A 16,350-nucleotide genomic window follows, 5' to 3' on the forward strand; every position below is an offset into this window, starting at 1 on the left:
ATGGGGATGACTACTCTTTGAATGAGTGGTGTGGGAGTGAAGGAGAGATTCTGGAATTTGTAGAGTCCCACTCTAGGAAATAAATTTGCACCACTATCCCACCATCACTCATCTTTCCCTGGTATCTCTCTACCTCAGACCTTAGGAGAGTCACTCAGCTCCTCTTTTCAGCCTCCATCCCTTAAGTCAGCCTCCTTCAATCTACCTGCTCACTGATTCCTGACTCCACCCAGTGATTCCCCATATTGTGTCTTCTCAATTGACCTCACTTCAAGTGCTCTATGTCCCACAGGACTCCCTAGAGTCAGCTACTACCTGGGGCAAAAGGAGACTCCAATTCCCATCCTTAAGCCTCCTTTCCCAAGTCATTTCTCCCAGGCTCCTTCCCTTATCCCTCAACTCACTACAGAGAAATCTGGAATTCCTCAGGGCACAGGCTGCCTCAGTCCTCCTGCATGCTGAGGATTCGCAGTAGGATATTGTACACATCTTGTTCCATGTAGCCCTGTAGGTGGCAGGAAAGAAATAAAAGGAGATGAAGAACAGAAAATGGGGAGAGGCAGACAAGGGAGAGGTTCTGTGGTGTAGTGGAATGCTATTACTATGTGCCCTCACAGTATTTAACTTCTCCATGGCTGTTTCCTAATCTTTCAAGGAAGATAACAACGTCTACTTTTCAGGATTGCTGTGAGGGTTACAACTATGAATATGAAGCAAATCACCTGGTATACAATAAGTGTTTGATTCTTTGTAGTTATTATTTTTCCTAATAAAGGAGCAAGCCCCCCACCTCTTCTTCCTTGGTGAGGGATAATTTGGTTCAGGAGGAAACTGAGAAAGGACATAAGGGACAGGAAAAGGCCTTACAGCAGATCAGGGAATTGAAAAGGAGGGGCAAATACTCTCCCTCCTCACACTCATGTACAACTTCTCTTGATCTAACAATTGAGATCCAGAGACCTGGCACCAAGCATCTAAAGTCTAGATTTCCAAGAAATGACAAGTATGTGCAGGTAGAAGAAGGGACCCCAAATGCAATGCCCCCTGCCCGCTCTTTGTCTCTACCTCCCTCCATGCTCACCTGAGCAGCATTCAGCAGATGATTCCTATAGGTGGAGATGATCTCTTCGTGGTTCTTCTGGGAATCCTGGGAGGGAGCATCAATGGGAAGTTACGTGACCACCTTCCCCACACTCACCCTGATCCCCCAAGCATGAGGAGCAATAAAATGAAGTGGTCAGCTGTGCCAGCTAGGCTCCCTTGGCCCATCACTGGCCCACTGCCTGGCCAGGCCTCTGCAGTTCCCAGAATCTCTGCCACATCTACATCACTTCCACTGTCCACTCTCTTCTCTAGCAGTGTCCATTTCCCTGAGGGCCAAAACACACCTGCAACTGCAGGGCAAGGCAAGCATTTTCTCCCCGAACTGCTAGGACCTCCTCTGAAAGCTGCTCCAGCTTCTTCAACAATTCCTTGATCTGAGGCCAAAAGGAAAGAAAGGGAACCAATGAGGCCCAAGTCATTTCCCACTCCAATACCACCCAGGGTCAAGGTCAGTTTCCTGTTATTAGGTATTTAATATGTGCCAGACACTTTTATACACATTGTCTCATTTAATACTCAAAAGAGCTCTTCTTCTGTTCTGAGAAGAACAATACTTCTCTGAGGGAAGTATTATTCACATTTTATAGATAAGGAACCTGAGTTAAGTAATTTGTCAAAATCATACAGCTAATAAGTGATGAAATCATGATTTGAACCAAGATCTCTTTGCATTCATGGTCCATGCTCTTAACTCTGTACTGGATCCTGACCTACTTCTGACTGCTGACCACTAAGGGAAATGGAGATGAGTTTTTGTGGTTTGTAAGGCTGAGGCACAAATGTAGTTAATGACAACCAGCAGTAATAGGAATGGTGGTAATAGGAATAATAAAAATAGCTAACTTTTATTGAGTAATTACCATTTGCCAAAATTGTTCTGAGTATTTTAAATATAATATCTTATTTAATGTAATCCTCACAACAACCCTATTATTATCCCCATTTTGTAGATGAGAAAACTGAGACTTAGAGACTTAGAGGCTCTAAGAGAACTCACCCAAGATCAGTCAGTAAATTTTGAAACTGAAATCAAATCCAGAAAATCTCAGTCCAGAGTCTACCAAAATATTTTCTTTTCCCATTTGTCTACTTTCATCTTCTCTTTCAACACCAACACAAAATTCCTCCTTTCTTTGATTAGCCCCTCCTCACACTGATTCCTATTCTGTATAACATTTCTTCTATTTTCATGCAGTCTATATTATATAAAATGTATACTCCCTATATTTTTTAATCATTCTAAATTTGATCATGTATACAAATTTTAATAAGAAGTCTGAATTCATTCATTTCATAGGTAGTTCTAGAATTGCAAAGTTTATTTGTAAACTGACTTTTTAGAATTCATAAAATACGTCTGCTAGAAACATGTAGATTTACACTCACTTTTGGAGCAATCATTAGGAAACTCAGGTATCCAACACAGTGGTTTTCAAACTTTTTTTCTTTGCATTGGCGCCCCCTTTGTCAATGGAAATCTTGTAGAACCTACTCCAATCGAAGTGGGAGGGGAGGAGAGGGGCTATAGCCTAGTCTACTTTTCTTAACCCATCAGCCCCTGAGTCACCCCCTCAGAACCTCAAAACCACAACCCACCATATTATCAGACCTCTTCCCAGGCTAATGCACTATGTAAGTCAAAATGCTAATAAACCATAGGACTCCACTGGTGGTAGCCCTGACCACACTGCTTCTGAACCCTGAGTCCCAAATTTTGATAGGTAAGACCCCTTCTCCCTTCTGTTTATACCTTACCTCACCTGCAGTCTCAACCCCAAACCCCCTCAGACCAAGGAGAACATAGTGTGGTCTTTGCAAATGGTTGGCCTTCTGTTTGGGCTATTAATCTGACTAACCAAAGGTGGATTCAAATTAGCAAACCATTAAACACACAGAAATCTTCCCCAATGTTCCCTACAGCTGTCTCGCCTGCTCACCTTGGCCTCCTTATCCCGGCAAGCCCCAATGAGATGCTCCATCTTCTCTTTCAGCAGCTCCACTGTTTTCTCAAACTGCTCCGAGCGCCCGCGCATCTCGCTGGCCTGGCGCTCCTGCTCGGCAGCCCTTGCAGCCAGGTCCCCGCTCCTGCGGCGCTCCTCGGCCACAGCCTCCCGCAGCCGACCCATTTCCCGGCAGGCTATGTTATACTTTTCCAGCAAAGCCTTTAGCTCCTGGCCCCAAGCCTGGGCCTGAGCCACCAGTGAACCCTGAGTTTTCTCATGCTGCCGCAGGCTGGCCGCCTCTCGGGCCCTCAGCTCAGCCACTTCCTCTGTGGCCTGGTAAAGCAGCTGCTTCAGCTTCCCAATCTCCTGGCTCTTTCTACTCATTGTGGCCTGAACGGCCCGCAGCTCTTCCTCCAGCTTCCCCAAGTCTTGCTCCAGAGCAGCCACTTGGGGGGATGCTGGGTCCTTTGAGGGGGTGCTTGGCTCCGCACGTGGGGCAGGGGACCCTCGCAGCTGCTGATTTTCCTCCTCCAGCCTAGCCAGCACCTGCTGGGCCTCACGGTGCCTGTCTACCAGGGTGCTGATGCAGGCCTGCAGCTCCTCCAGGGGCTCGGCTATGCCTCGTGTACTCCCCTTGCCCACCAGGTCTGGGGGCAGGCAGTCCCACAGCCCTCGGAGGCCGCTGCTCTGGGTGGCCAGGCGCTTCCGCAACTTCTCGGTGGCCTCCTTCTCCATGGCCAGTTCATCTGTCAGCAGCCCCACACTCCGCCGCAACTGCTGTAGCTGGACCTGTGCCTCTGGCTTAGGCACAAACTCCCGCTGGAGCCGCTGGGTCAGGGACTGCAGCTCCCGCTGCAACCGCTGCCGCTCCTGCCCCAGCTCCGCCAACTCCTCCGGCAAGTTACTGTTGCTCAGTCTCAGTGCTGACACCTCTTTCTCCAGCTGTCCCTTTGCCAGGCCTTCTCCAGGCATCTGTTCCCCTCCAGGGGCCCCTAGAGTCTCTCCCCGGGCCCCAGGAGCCCTTTTCTCCCTCCCTTCATCCTCTTTGGTGATGGTCCCTGGGCCTGCCTTTGGGGCTCTCTCTCTGTGCTCCTGGGCAGGGGCCTCAGGTTTCATCTGTAGTCCTGCCTTTGCCCGATCCAGCCTCACCAGCACCTGCTCCAACCTGGCCTCCATCTTCTCCCAGGCAGCTGCTGCAGCCTCAGCCCGGGGTGTCCCCAGAGCTCCCTCCAAGACCTGTCTTGACAAAGCCCCCCGGGCAGCATCCTTTTCTCGCCACACAGCAGCCAGCTCCTCCCTTAGTTGTAGCAGGAGCTGGTTCATGGCTGCTGTGCCCACTGGTTCAGCCATTGTGCCTGTTGGTTCAGTCCCTGGGGCCTGGGGCCTCTCCTTCTGGTCAGCATGCAGCTGGTCAGTATGATCAGGGCTAAGGGCCTGTCCACCATTGGTGGTAAGTTGCTGTCCTGTGGCTTTCCCAATGGTCTCAGACCTTGGGCTCTGGGGTGGCCCTTGTTCTTCTGGTTGGGCCCTCACATGGGCTTCATACTGGATCTCCCCTGGGGCTGAATCCTCTGCCTTCTTGGAAGCTAATATTGGGTTTCCTGCAGCTGCAGCTGCTGCTTGCTGCTGCTTCTTTAGCTCTTGTATGTGCTCAGTCAGCAGGTCCAGGGGACAACCCTGCTCTATGCCATCTCCTCCAGGCTGGAGACTAGAGCCCTGCTCTCTTGGAGCTCTGGGCTCTCGGGATAGGAGGTGCCCCAGCTCCTGCACCTGCTCCCGAATCTGGTTCTCCAGGCCCAGGTAGGCTGCAGCTTGAGATTTACACTCTTCTGTCTTTCGTATCAGCTCCTGCTCCAACTGAGAAACTTTCCTTTGTTCCTCTTCATACTTCCACCTCCACTCCTCTAAGCATGGGTCTTCTTCATCCTCCTCTTCCTCCTGCTCCTCCTCAGGCTCCGCTCTCCATGGGCTCTTCTGTGGAGAACCCACCTGAGGCTCAGATGGAGAGGCCTATGTAGAAAAAGGAACAGTGAAGAAAGCCAGGCAGCTAACCTAGCCCCAGGAGGGCCTTTCTTCTCTTAGACTATCTCGATGCCCCAAGGATCACAGCCTGATATTCCAGTGGGATAGCCTGGGGTGGGGCAGAAGCAAAAAGGAGAGGCACTTAGGGTCTTACCTGAGATGGAAGATCTGGATGTTGAACTAGTCCCTGACCTATGTGAAAAGACATGGGGGAAATGAGAGAGGAGACAGATCCCATGTGCTTCTAGCCCAGATTCTGTCTTGAGACTTTCTCTGAGAGGAGTGGCCTGTCAGTGTAATAACCCTTACTAAACATGTCTTCCTGGTGCTGGAAGCCACCCCTGTTCAATGGGTCCCTAACTATCCAGCAACCTTGGTTCTCGATCCAGAGATGAGACAGCTCATTTGTTTTGTTTACTCACTCATTTACTGGACACTGTGCCAGGCACTGTTATAGGCACCAGGACCTCAATGGTGAGCAAAACAGAAATGGCCTATCATCTGAGGGGTTTACAGTCTAGTAGGGAAGAGAGAGGATTGACTAGCAAATCACACAAATAGATGTACAATTACAACTCATAAATGCTAGCAATAGTACTAGCCAGAGTGGCCCTCAGTGAGAGACAAATTTACATTAAGGAATTTTGTGACCATGCTTTTGGGAATTTGGGTTCATTTCATAGTAGCAGCAATAAATAAGTAAGCTTTCAATTAAAGTGACAATTATTTGTCAGATGTGAACTTCCATGGGAACAAATGGGATTCCAAGAAGTTTCTTTGATTCTAAGGCTATCGAGGAGAATCTTGAAGTTACAAAAGGGACTCGGCTTTACCTCCCCGCCACCGCCGGTTCAGGGCCTGCCGCAGTAGCCTCCACAGCACCTTGTCTTGTGTGCGTAGAGCATAATGCAGAGCATCATGCCCCATGCTGTCCACTGCCCCCGCATCTGCTCCATGGCTCAGGAGCAGTTCAGCCACCTCAGCGCTGCCTTTCTCACAGGCCAGGATCAGAGCCGATCTGTGGGTTGGGACAAACCTGAGCATAGGCTTTCCCCATGGAATCCAGGAGTCCTGGTTCCAGAAATTCCATCACAGGGTCAGGTCTCACTCAGTGTGGTCAGGAGAACCACAGAGCAACACTAGCCAATGATAAAGCATTAGACCAGGCCAGAACTCTTCAAATGTCATTCCTTGGAGCTGCAGCATTAGAAAGTAGAAGGCTAATTGGAAGGGCTCCATTTTTATCTGCCTTATATATTGACCTTCTGTATAAATTCTTTATTGGAAAAAAGGATTCCATTGCTTAGAAGATAGTTTGAAAACCGGAAAATTAAACTAATGGGTTCAGAAGTATTGATTCTACTTCTGGAGTCATCTATGCTAGGAAGATGGTGGTGGCAGCAGCTGAGTAGGAAACTATAAGGAAAACTTTCTCAACTCCCCAAGAAGAAAACAGTGAGGCAGCAGGCAGAGTTCTAAACCACCACTTGGAAGGAAAGAGGTTCCCAAGAAAACAGAGTCCAACCTGCCTTTTTCCCTAATACACACACACACACACACACACACACACACACACACTTTGCCCAGTGGCTCCTTTCTAGATTGGTCAGGATCTAGATTTGGGGAGGGAAGATGGGGAAGGCTCACTTGTCATCTTTGTCTGTGACATTTACTCGGGCGCCTCTCTGCAGTAGCTGTGAGCAGATAGCTGCGTGACCACCCAGTGATGCAATCATCAGGGGGGTACGTCCATCCTGCAGATTGTGAGGAGGGGGTTCATGAGGAGCCAGGGGGAGCTAGGAGTTTGACACAATCCTACAAACTCCCCTCTACCCCCACCTCTCCAGAAAAAAACACACGTCCTGGGGCTAGATGCTCCTTTTCAGAGGGTTAGAAGCTCTCCAGAAGATAAGGCTTAACCTCTCTGTGAGGAAGAGGAGGAGGAGCAGGGGAAAAAGGAAGAGGAGGCGGTGCTGCACAACCCCTGGTCACTGAACTTGGCCAATCAAGGTCAGAGAGAGCAGCAGCCTCCCTGTGTAGGGCACTGCCCAGCTGCCCAGCTACCCAGCTGACACTCACGTTATCCAGGACATCCAGGAAGGCTTCGTGGTCACACAACAGGAGCACACTTGAGGCACAGCCAGAGGAGGCTGGAGAGGGTTAAGGGATGATTGGGTTAAGGGGAAGCAGGAAGGACACCTAGTCAGACCATGATGCAACATCCCCTCCAAACATTTTAGCAGTCAGCCCTGGCCTACCCTTCCCACCAAATGTTATCCTCCCCTCCCTTCCCACTCTATGGTCCCTGCAGCCCTGTTGCCCACCAGTCCCATGCCACACACCTGCCCAGTGCAACGGACTACGATTTTCCGCATCCACAGCATCTTCATTGGCACCGTGCTGCAAACAGCAACAAAGGGAAGTAGCATGGAGCATAGCGTTAACATCCTCATCCCTACCCCCTGTTGGGTCACCAACTTCCATAGTACCATGGGGAGGGGCAGGAGGACCATGGCTTTGGCCAGCTACTAGGCAAGCCCAATCCATTCCTTGACGATGATAGGTAGCCCTGAATTTCAGCCCTGGTTCTTAAACCTAGGGCTTAAGAAAAATATGTTTTTCTTAAACATGTTAGGGAAAATGACACCTGAGTCCATGACTAATACTTTAGGATCATACTGTAATTGGGAAACTTGGAAAGGGCCAAGAAGAACAAAAGCAGAACAGCCATCTGTCCAATAGCCTGTTGAATTGTGCCTTTTGTACTTTTGGAGACTTATTTTTAAATTGTCCACATGTCATTTCACATGTATATTTTTCTTTGTGCTCCTAGACTACAAACTCCTCAAAAACAGAGAGTAGGGTTTTGGTTTAATTTGAACACCTCTTCCCTCCTTCTACCTGCCCATCATCACAGCAGTTAGTGTCCACAGTGGCCCTGCCAGTGGCAGAGCTCAACATATGCATATTGACTGACTGACAGTCAGTCCCTGGCAACTCTGCTTTGTGACCTGCCCTCGAGGGCAGCATTAAGCATGTTGCCTCACACAGTAGGTGTTAAATAAATGTTTGTGAGTTAATGAATAAATGATTACCAGCTCTCTTATTGGGGATGAATGGGGTATATTTGACCAAATATTGCTTGTGACTACAAGATAAAGTTAGGAGACTCTGGGTCCACTTATTCTCTTCGCAGGAATAGTATCAAGGGGTTGCTCTTACCTGCAGCAGGACCTTGACACATTGTGGCTGGCAGGAGATGGTGGCCAAGTGCAGGGCGGTGCTTCCTGGAAAGAGAAAGAGGGGTAGGGAGGGTGGGTGGCCCCATGCATGCCCATGACTCACAGGGAGGGAGGGCAGCAGAGGCACAGATAATCAGAGGGAGATTAGAGAGAGAAGCTCTCAGCCACACAGGGCCAGAAGTTCCTGTTCCCCAAGTGCCTGGTACCTGTGGTGGTTGTGGGAGTGGGGGTGAGGTATGCAGGGAGTGGAACCCCTGGAAGGATGCTGGTCAGAATTTATGAGGAGAGAAGCAGGGGGCTATAGTTGGAACCTCCAGCAGGGCCCAGCACTGGCCCCCACTGCTGCTGCAAAGAGAAAAGCAAGCAGCATGACCCAGTGCTCAGACTTACTCACCATCCTCATTCTTGCTATTGATGTCGGCCCCATTTGCAAGCAGTATAGTCAGACATTCTGTCAAGCCTTTGGAGGCTGCCAGATGAAACCTGCCAGAATCAAAGCCGAGAGGGAGAGGATGAAGGGACCAGGGAATGAGGAGTGGGAGAAGCTTAATAAGCACTACCTGCTATGCTCCCTCACCCCAAAGCTAATCCCAAAAGCAGAGAGGGAAGCTCCGCTAGTCTGACTTTCTGAGAAAGAGAAAGCTATACGGCCTACTGTCATAAAGTCAGAGGAAGCTGGAAACAAAAATGGTCTCAAGCAATCTCAGACTACTGCAGGGGTGTCCAGGAAACACATAATTACCCGTTGCTCTGAGACAGGACCCTTAGCAGACTGGAAGTGTCACAGAAAGAGTCAGCCAGAGCAGAGCAGAGGGGTGGACGTTTGAAGGTTGACTTGGGCAGAAACAAGGGATAATATCCCCCTTGTTCTTGTCACTCCTTCTAGCCATTTGACTCTCATGGCTACCACTTCATTCCTAATTTCCTAAGCATACACACTCTCCTACTTGTGCAATGAATAAATACTCTATTTAGTGAATGTATCAGTTTTCTGTTTGTTTCATAGGCTTTATGTCCTTTTTTGTCAGTGTTGTCGATCTGGGTTGTGAGGTGGATGGAGCTCAGGGACAATATTTTCTTCCCTCACCTTGTACAGCACTTGATACATAGCAAAGATTTATTGATATGCTTGCTAATTAAGACAAAAAGGGCTCTGAAGTTGTAGGCATTCCCTGGTGCTACATCATATTGGGGTTTGGGGCTTTTAAAGAGAACCACATACCAAGGGTGGGGTCAGGAGGACTGACTTACGGGGACTGGCCGTTCGAGTCTAGCTTGGTGGGTCGGGCCGACTTCCTGGAGGCCAGGGCAGCCACGCGTCCCACATCCCCTCGCTGCACTGCCTCCAGCAGCTTCTGATCACGGCGGTTCCATCTCTCCACCTGGTCCAGAGCCACAAATTGTATGATGGGGGTGGTGTGGAGAAAGAAAAGAGGGAGATGGTTAGGATGCCAAGCCAAAGAAAAGAGACATCCCTGTGGTCCTTTCAATGTTCCACAAGTCACTCAGCCTAGATCATTTAGTCCTTCTTAGGTGGGCCAGTTAAATAGTCACCAACTCCTATGCCAACAAGAACTACTGCTGGTTATTGCCAGCTTTGGACCAAAAGGTGCTTGGACTACTAAATTAAAAGCATTTTTGAGGGGCCGGCCCCATGGTGTAGGGGTTAAGTTCAGTGCACATCACTTTGGGGGCCCGGGTTCGTGGGTTCGGATCCTGGGCGCGGACCTACACCACTCCTCAGCCATGCTGAGGCAGTGACCCATGAACAAAATAGAGGAAGATTGCCACAGATGTTAGCTCAGAGCTAATCTTCCTCTGACACACACACACACAAAAAGTCATTTTTGAGTACTAAATGCATAGTATTTCAAATGTCTTCTTATCATCATATGATTATTGTCAGGTGCACAACCTCAGAGCAGTCCTAGCCATGACTCCTTTCCCTTTTGCTCTCTAGGTCTTGTTGCAGCAGAATGAACCAAACTGACCACTCCTGATTGGGCTCACATGGCCTTTCACCTCCCCATGTCGCTCCACTTTTTGTCTTCAGATATTTGAGAGATCAAGGCAACTAGCTTCAGGTCACAGCCAGGAGTCCAAATACCTAGCCATACCATCTCTACCCATTGGCTTTGGGCCCCAAAACTGGGAGGAGAAGCACAGTTTCTGTTTCTCCTTCTCATATCTAGGCCCTTTAGCTAGTCACTCTTCCCTTTCCATGGCAACAACAACCAAGAGGTAGCTCCCCTTCCTCTCCCTCGCCTCCCTCCTCATTTTCCTGGCAGTGAGCAGCTGTCCCAGACAACAGCCACACCTGGGCATGCATTGTTCTATCATTCCAGCTTGACTTTTGCGGGTGGTGGGGTGATTACAATAATTGAAGTAACACAGGGCGTGAAAGAGAAAGAGCTGTGTAAAAACACCCAGGGTTGAAAGCACAAAAAAAGCCTGGTTTGATCCAGAGAGGGGAACGGAAAGGAAGAAGGGGTGCAAAAATCTGTGGTATGGTAAAAAGAGCCCTAGGTGAATATTTTTGTCAGCAGGCCTGAGTTCAGGGCCTGGTTCAACGACTTTCTCAGCTATGTGACCTAGAGTAAGCCACTGAACACCTCTAACCTATTTCCTCATCTATATAATGTGGGAAATAATAACTACCTCATCATGTTGTGAGTATTAAATGAGCTAATGTATATAACATTTCTTTGTAAACTGTAAAGAGCCATAAAAGTGTATGGCATCCTTCTAACAAAACAGGAAGTGGTGGGGATTGGTGATGGCACATTGCATTTTATGAGGTGTAATCTCAACAAGAGGCTGTGGGAGGAGGTGGAAAAAAATAGAGTCTATGGAAGCCAAATAACTCCTTTTCAAATACTGTTTACATAGTCAGGGCAAATTATTCATCAAAAACAGGAAAGATTTTAAATACCCAAACCATAAAATTATCTAAGGTAGATGGATTCTGAGGTAATACTCCTGTTCAGCACTTGTGATTCCTCATTGCCCTTTTAAGTGCCATTTCAATTAGCCTCTCAACAGCGCTGGAAAGTAGTTAGGGCTAATATTATTTTATCTATTTGACAGAAGAAGAAACTGAAGCACACTGCGGTTAGATAACTGTCCAGGGTCACACCACAAAATAGTGGTAAAATTGAGATTAGAACCCAGGCCATCTGATGCCCAATCCTAGTTCTCACCACCAGACCATACTACTACAAAGCTATGGAAGAACATTTATTTATTTTTAAATAGTCTAAGACTGCCTCCAGGGCAAAACCACCCACCCTCAGATGCTACTCCCTCCGCGAAGAAGAGTCTCCAAACAGGTTGATTCTCAAAGGACAAAATAAGCAAAATGACTGATCCACATACCAGTAGACCCTGAGGTGTAAGAACACATTATCCAATGTCCCTTGGGGGCCATGTCACTCTCAGAAAAAGTGGAGAGCTACAACTACACCTCCACACAGGACACTGCCATCAGCTGACCTCAATCTGAAGTTCTCTGTTTAAAATCCCAATTCTAGGGGCCGGCCTGGTGGCGCAAGTGGTTAAGTGCACGCATTCTGCTGCTGGGGGCCCGGGTTTGGATCTCTGGCGCGCACCCATGCACCGCTTGGATAAGCCATGCTGTGGCGGCCTCCCACATAAAGTGGAGGAAGATGGGCATGGATGTTAGCCCAGAGCCAGTCTTCCTCAGCAAAAATAGGAGGGTTGGCAGATGTTAGCACAGGGCTGATCTCCTAACAAAAGAAAAAAATAAGTAAATAAAATCCCAATTCTAACACTTTTTATCCTTGTGAATTTAGGCATGTAACTTCTCTGAACCTTGGTTTCCTAATGATACAACGCCATTTAAAGCACCTAGCACTATGTCTGTCACATAGTAGGTGCAATAAATATTAGTTCCAGTCTCCATCCTTCCTAGCCTTGCTGGGCATATTTTGTTCCTGGGCTCAGAATTCTCCATCTAGGGGAGTGGGAGGAAGAGGTCTTGCTCATATCAGCCAATGCATAACAGCCAAGCTGTATTGATGGTAAAGGTGCTTCTTAGCAATATAGGTATTTTTCTTTCCAGCTAGATAGTTCTAAATCCACCCAATTTATCTATAATCTTGTTATACTAAGAAGAGTTTAGTATAGGTGGAAATTCATCATGGCCAAACTTCTGCAGAGCTAGGGTGAAGGACAGACGGATGCTTCCAAATTCCAAGATCTAGTACATTGCTTACCCCAGCACCTTGGAAAAGAGGCACTGGATTACCATCTCAGCCTCAAGGGAGCAATCACCAAATTAATCAGCAAACTCGAAAACAAGGATAAGCTTTGTATTTCTGTAGCCAAAATTAGGGATCCTTTGTAGAAGTAATTGCAGCCTCTCTGTATCTCTGGCTGTATGCCTCTATAAGCATCCTATCAAGATGGAACATACCAACAGTTGAGAGAAAAAGAGTGGCTACCGCTGTAGGATAGGTGAATGCAAATGGAAAGGCTGCCCTAGAGGAACAAGGAGCTGACTCTCAATTTTTTTGATGCAATTGACATTCCTCTAAGCTGATCCAGTGCCAATTGTTCAAAGCTATTTTCTGGTCTACTTCTTACGTAGGCAGAGTAAGCTAATATGTAAGACACTGTCAAAGGCATCCTCTACTTGACTAAAATAAAATGAGATTACAGGAGCTGAGTTTTTATTTGTTTGCTTGTTGAACCTCCTATATTCTGCTAACTTAGATTAATTTTTAAATGATCACTGATCTTTCAGTCCTTATCTCAATCTGAGGGTGCAGGGCTCTTGCCCTGGACCCAGGTTTGGCAGTGGGAATGGGCAAGGGCAATCTTCCGGCATGACTGGGAAGCCAGGCTTTGGGAGTGGCCAGGAAGGCTGTCACACTATTTCTCTGACAAATGAGTCCAGAATGGTTAGCCACCCAGGGAGTGGAGGAATTTATCATGAGAAGTTTGGGGAAGTTTCATGAGGAAACAATTTGCCCCTGAAACTGGTCTATTTTCAACCTTTTTGTCATCCCATTCTGACTGAGGAAACAGTTTTCTTTCCAGCTAGATAGTTCTAAATCCACCCAATTTACCTATAATCTTGTTATACTAAGAAGAGTTTAGAATGAGTGGAAATTCTTCATGGCCAAACCTCTGTAGAGCTGGAGTAAAGAAGGGCAAAGCGATGCTTTCAAATTCCAACATTCAGCCCATTGCTCACCCCAGCATCTTGGAAAGGCAGGCACTGACCAAGGACTGGAGAATCAGGAAGAATGAAATAGTTTCCCCATTCCTAAGGAGCAGGCAGACTCCACAAACCTGAAAGGGAAGGGCAAGGTGGAGGACTTTCAGTAACTAGGGAAGAGTCCATGTGAATAAGAAAATCATTATGAGTTAAGACAGAGTGTGGGTAGCCTCAGTTTCTGTTACTTATAGTAGTCATTCAGTAAATGCCTTTTGATTGGTTGATCAATGTGTGGAAACTAAGTAGAGAAGCAAATGTAAGTGGGACAAGGACAGGCCTCAACAGAGTTCCTACTCTTGCCTCATAGCTCACTTCCAGGCTTCTGTGGCCTGCCCATGCAGAGTGAGCTGAGCATTTCTCATGCTTTCTTATGAATGACACCACTAAGTCAGGTCAGGATAAGCAGTATTACTACAGGTAGTTGGCTACTACACTTCTAAATGAGCCATAATCCAAATATCCACAGAAAATTTCATCCCCAGATAGAGGGTCTCTCTGTAAGAGATCTTCAGAGAAAACGAAGCTATACCTTCCCTGAGCCACCAACTTCTGTAATCTTCTCCCTTGTGATTTGTTCTGGGAGAACATGGGGAGTAGAGTGATTTCTACTGGGAAGTCTCAGAGTGAATCCACTCTATCCTCTTCTCCTCTCACCATCACTCTTCCTCAACTCAGTCAAAGGAAGCAGAGCACAAGCCCTAAACAACTGGGTGAGGGTTTAGAATGAAGGAATATTCTGGGGAGAAGCAAGCAGAAGGCCTTGACTAGCCCAAGAACCAGTCTGGTGACCAGACACTCCAGTGAACTGGCCAGGGTGGATTCTGCAGGCAACTTACCCAGTTCCTTGGGGAGCAGCCAGGCAACTGTGCCTCCTCTGGCAGTGCCTGTCAGGCTGGCCAGACTGCAAGATTAACCCACAGAGGGCAGGCCGAAGGAGGTTGGGGCAAATAAGGAAGAGTGGGATTGAACAACCACTGGGCAGAGGAGGGCAGAGGTTGCAAGGGAGAACAGGAGAAAGCTGCTATTGTGGGAGCACCAATTGGAAAGAGGTTTGGAATGATGTCTGAGAGCTAGTGGTGATGATTCGAGAATGGGAGTGGAAGTGGCATGAGGTGAGATGGGGGCAAGGACAGAGAAGACTATATGAAGAAGGGCTAGGAGAAGGCACGGGGCTGGAAGTACTTGTTTGGCTGACAGAAAACAGCAAAGATAGGACCATATGGGAGAGCAGGGTTGTGAGGACAGGGCAGGGCTGGAAAACGGGGCCGTGGGGCAGGACTTGGGAGACAGAATGGAGCTTGGAGCTGAGCAGGGGCTGGGGATAGGGCAGATGCTTGGGGGTAATTCAGTACTGGAAAACAGAGCAGAAGTAGAGGACAGGGCTTTGAGGAGGGGGCAGGGGCTGTAGAAAACATATCAGAAGTTGGGGGTGTAGATGCTAGGAGGACAAGAAAAGGTCCTTTGAGGAGAGCACAGGTTAGAAGGCAAGTCAGAGGCTAGGGGACAGGATGTTGAGGAAGGCAGAGCTGGCAGGCTGCATTGTAGGAGTGGAGGAGCTGGAAAGATCGATAAAGAGAAAAGGCGATGGTACATGGAGACGGGGGACGGGACCCAGGACTTCTGTCACCACAGGGCTTGGACCCCAGCCTCATGCCCATCCTCTCAGACATTTGGCACCTACCGCCACCTGTGAGCTGGAGCAGGAGAAGATGCGCTTCATGGCCGGGGCCAGGGCCACGGGGGGACGGGGACGCGCGGAGAACGGGGCCACAGGTTCCTGAACCCACCGGACTCGACTGCGGCTGTGAGAGAGAGAGCTGTCAAAAGCAGAGCTGGACCGGCCCCGGGACCCGCCCCGCTCAATCAGAGACAAGAACCCGAGGACTGGGCTTAAAACTCCGCCCCCGGTCCTGCCCCACTCCGCCGTTGCAGAGGCAAAAAGCCTGCAATCCTCGGCTGCAACATGGGCTTGGTCTCAAGCCTCGCCCTCCCAGACCGAATCCGCCCGCAGCTCCGACCAGCTCTATCGCAGAAGGGACCCCGCGGGCTCCGGCTAAAACTCCTCCCCCGGCCCCGCCCCTCCTCGCAGTTCCAGGCTGAGGCTCCGCCCCAGACCCCGCCTCAGCCCCGCCTCTTCGAGTGCCGCCGCAGGAGGCGGGCAGCTCTTGGCTTTTCCGGGTGTGCTGCGCTCTTACCAACTGTCGCATTTAACCACTGGGATGACGCTTTTATTATATCCAGAGACCTTTGGCCAGTTTAGTTACCTCTGCTTTCTCCCCAGATTCCGCGGCCAAAAACCCAGGCACAAAAGAGGATTTGAAGAGAACAGTTTGGAGACGGGAGGAGATTGTAGCGCTGAGCAGAGGACTGAGCGTGGATGATGCATGACCCGCTGCAACCTGAGAAAACCTGAGGGAAAGGGGACCAGGCTTAATATCCTAATGCACCTCTAAGTTAGAAAACGGCAGAAGGGGAGAAGAGAATTTTTATTTTAAGCACCGCCCCCAGCAAAAAAAACCCACAAAACAGTCTTCACTATTTCCACTGCCCTTTAAGTTCAGATTCTCAGCAATTCTTGCTTGAACAGTCAGTCGCAGCCAACCCGGCTCTCCTTTCTCCTCCCTGTGGCCTGAGCCAGCCCACTCAAATGCATATGAAAGCCTACTGGATAAAGTTCAAAGTTCACAAGGCTCATCAGGAGCTGCCCATGGCCTTCTCCAGTCTTGTCTCTCACTACTTTCATGAATAGCCCAATGCTCAGGTTTTTCTAATCTACTACAATTCTCTTCCTAACTGG

The 16,350-nt window shown here is 48.7% G+C and overlaps 1 protein-coding gene across 1 annotated transcript; it reads right to left on the minus strand.

Moving 5' to 3' along the window:
- Positions 1-345: 345 nt before the first annotated feature.
- ANKRD35 (ankyrin repeat domain 35) lies at positions 346-15,273 on the minus strand. Its single transcript, XM_058536270.1, has 13 exons — positions 15,231-15,273; positions 9,563-9,815; positions 8,706-8,794; positions 8,292-8,356; positions 7,412-7,469; positions 7,149-7,219; positions 6,717-6,823; positions 5,903-6,087; positions 5,224-5,261; positions 3,042-5,057; positions 1,389-1,478; positions 1,082-1,147; positions 346-505 (listed from the first exon to the last, which is right to left on the minus strand). The coding sequence occupies exons 1-13, from the start codon at positions 15,271-15,273 to the stop codon at positions 443-445; spliced, it is 3,144 nt and encodes a 1,047-aa protein (XP_058392253.1). The 3' UTR covers positions 346-442.
- Between the last annotated feature and the right edge of the window lie 1,077 nt (positions 15,274-16,350).

This window comes from Diceros bicornis, chromosome 4, assembly GCF_020826845.1.
Source record: "Diceros bicornis minor isolate mBicDic1 chromosome 4, mDicBic1.mat.cur, whole genome shotgun sequence".
Lineage (NCBI taxonomy): Eukaryota > Metazoa > Chordata > Mammalia > Perissodactyla > Rhinocerotidae > Diceros > Diceros bicornis.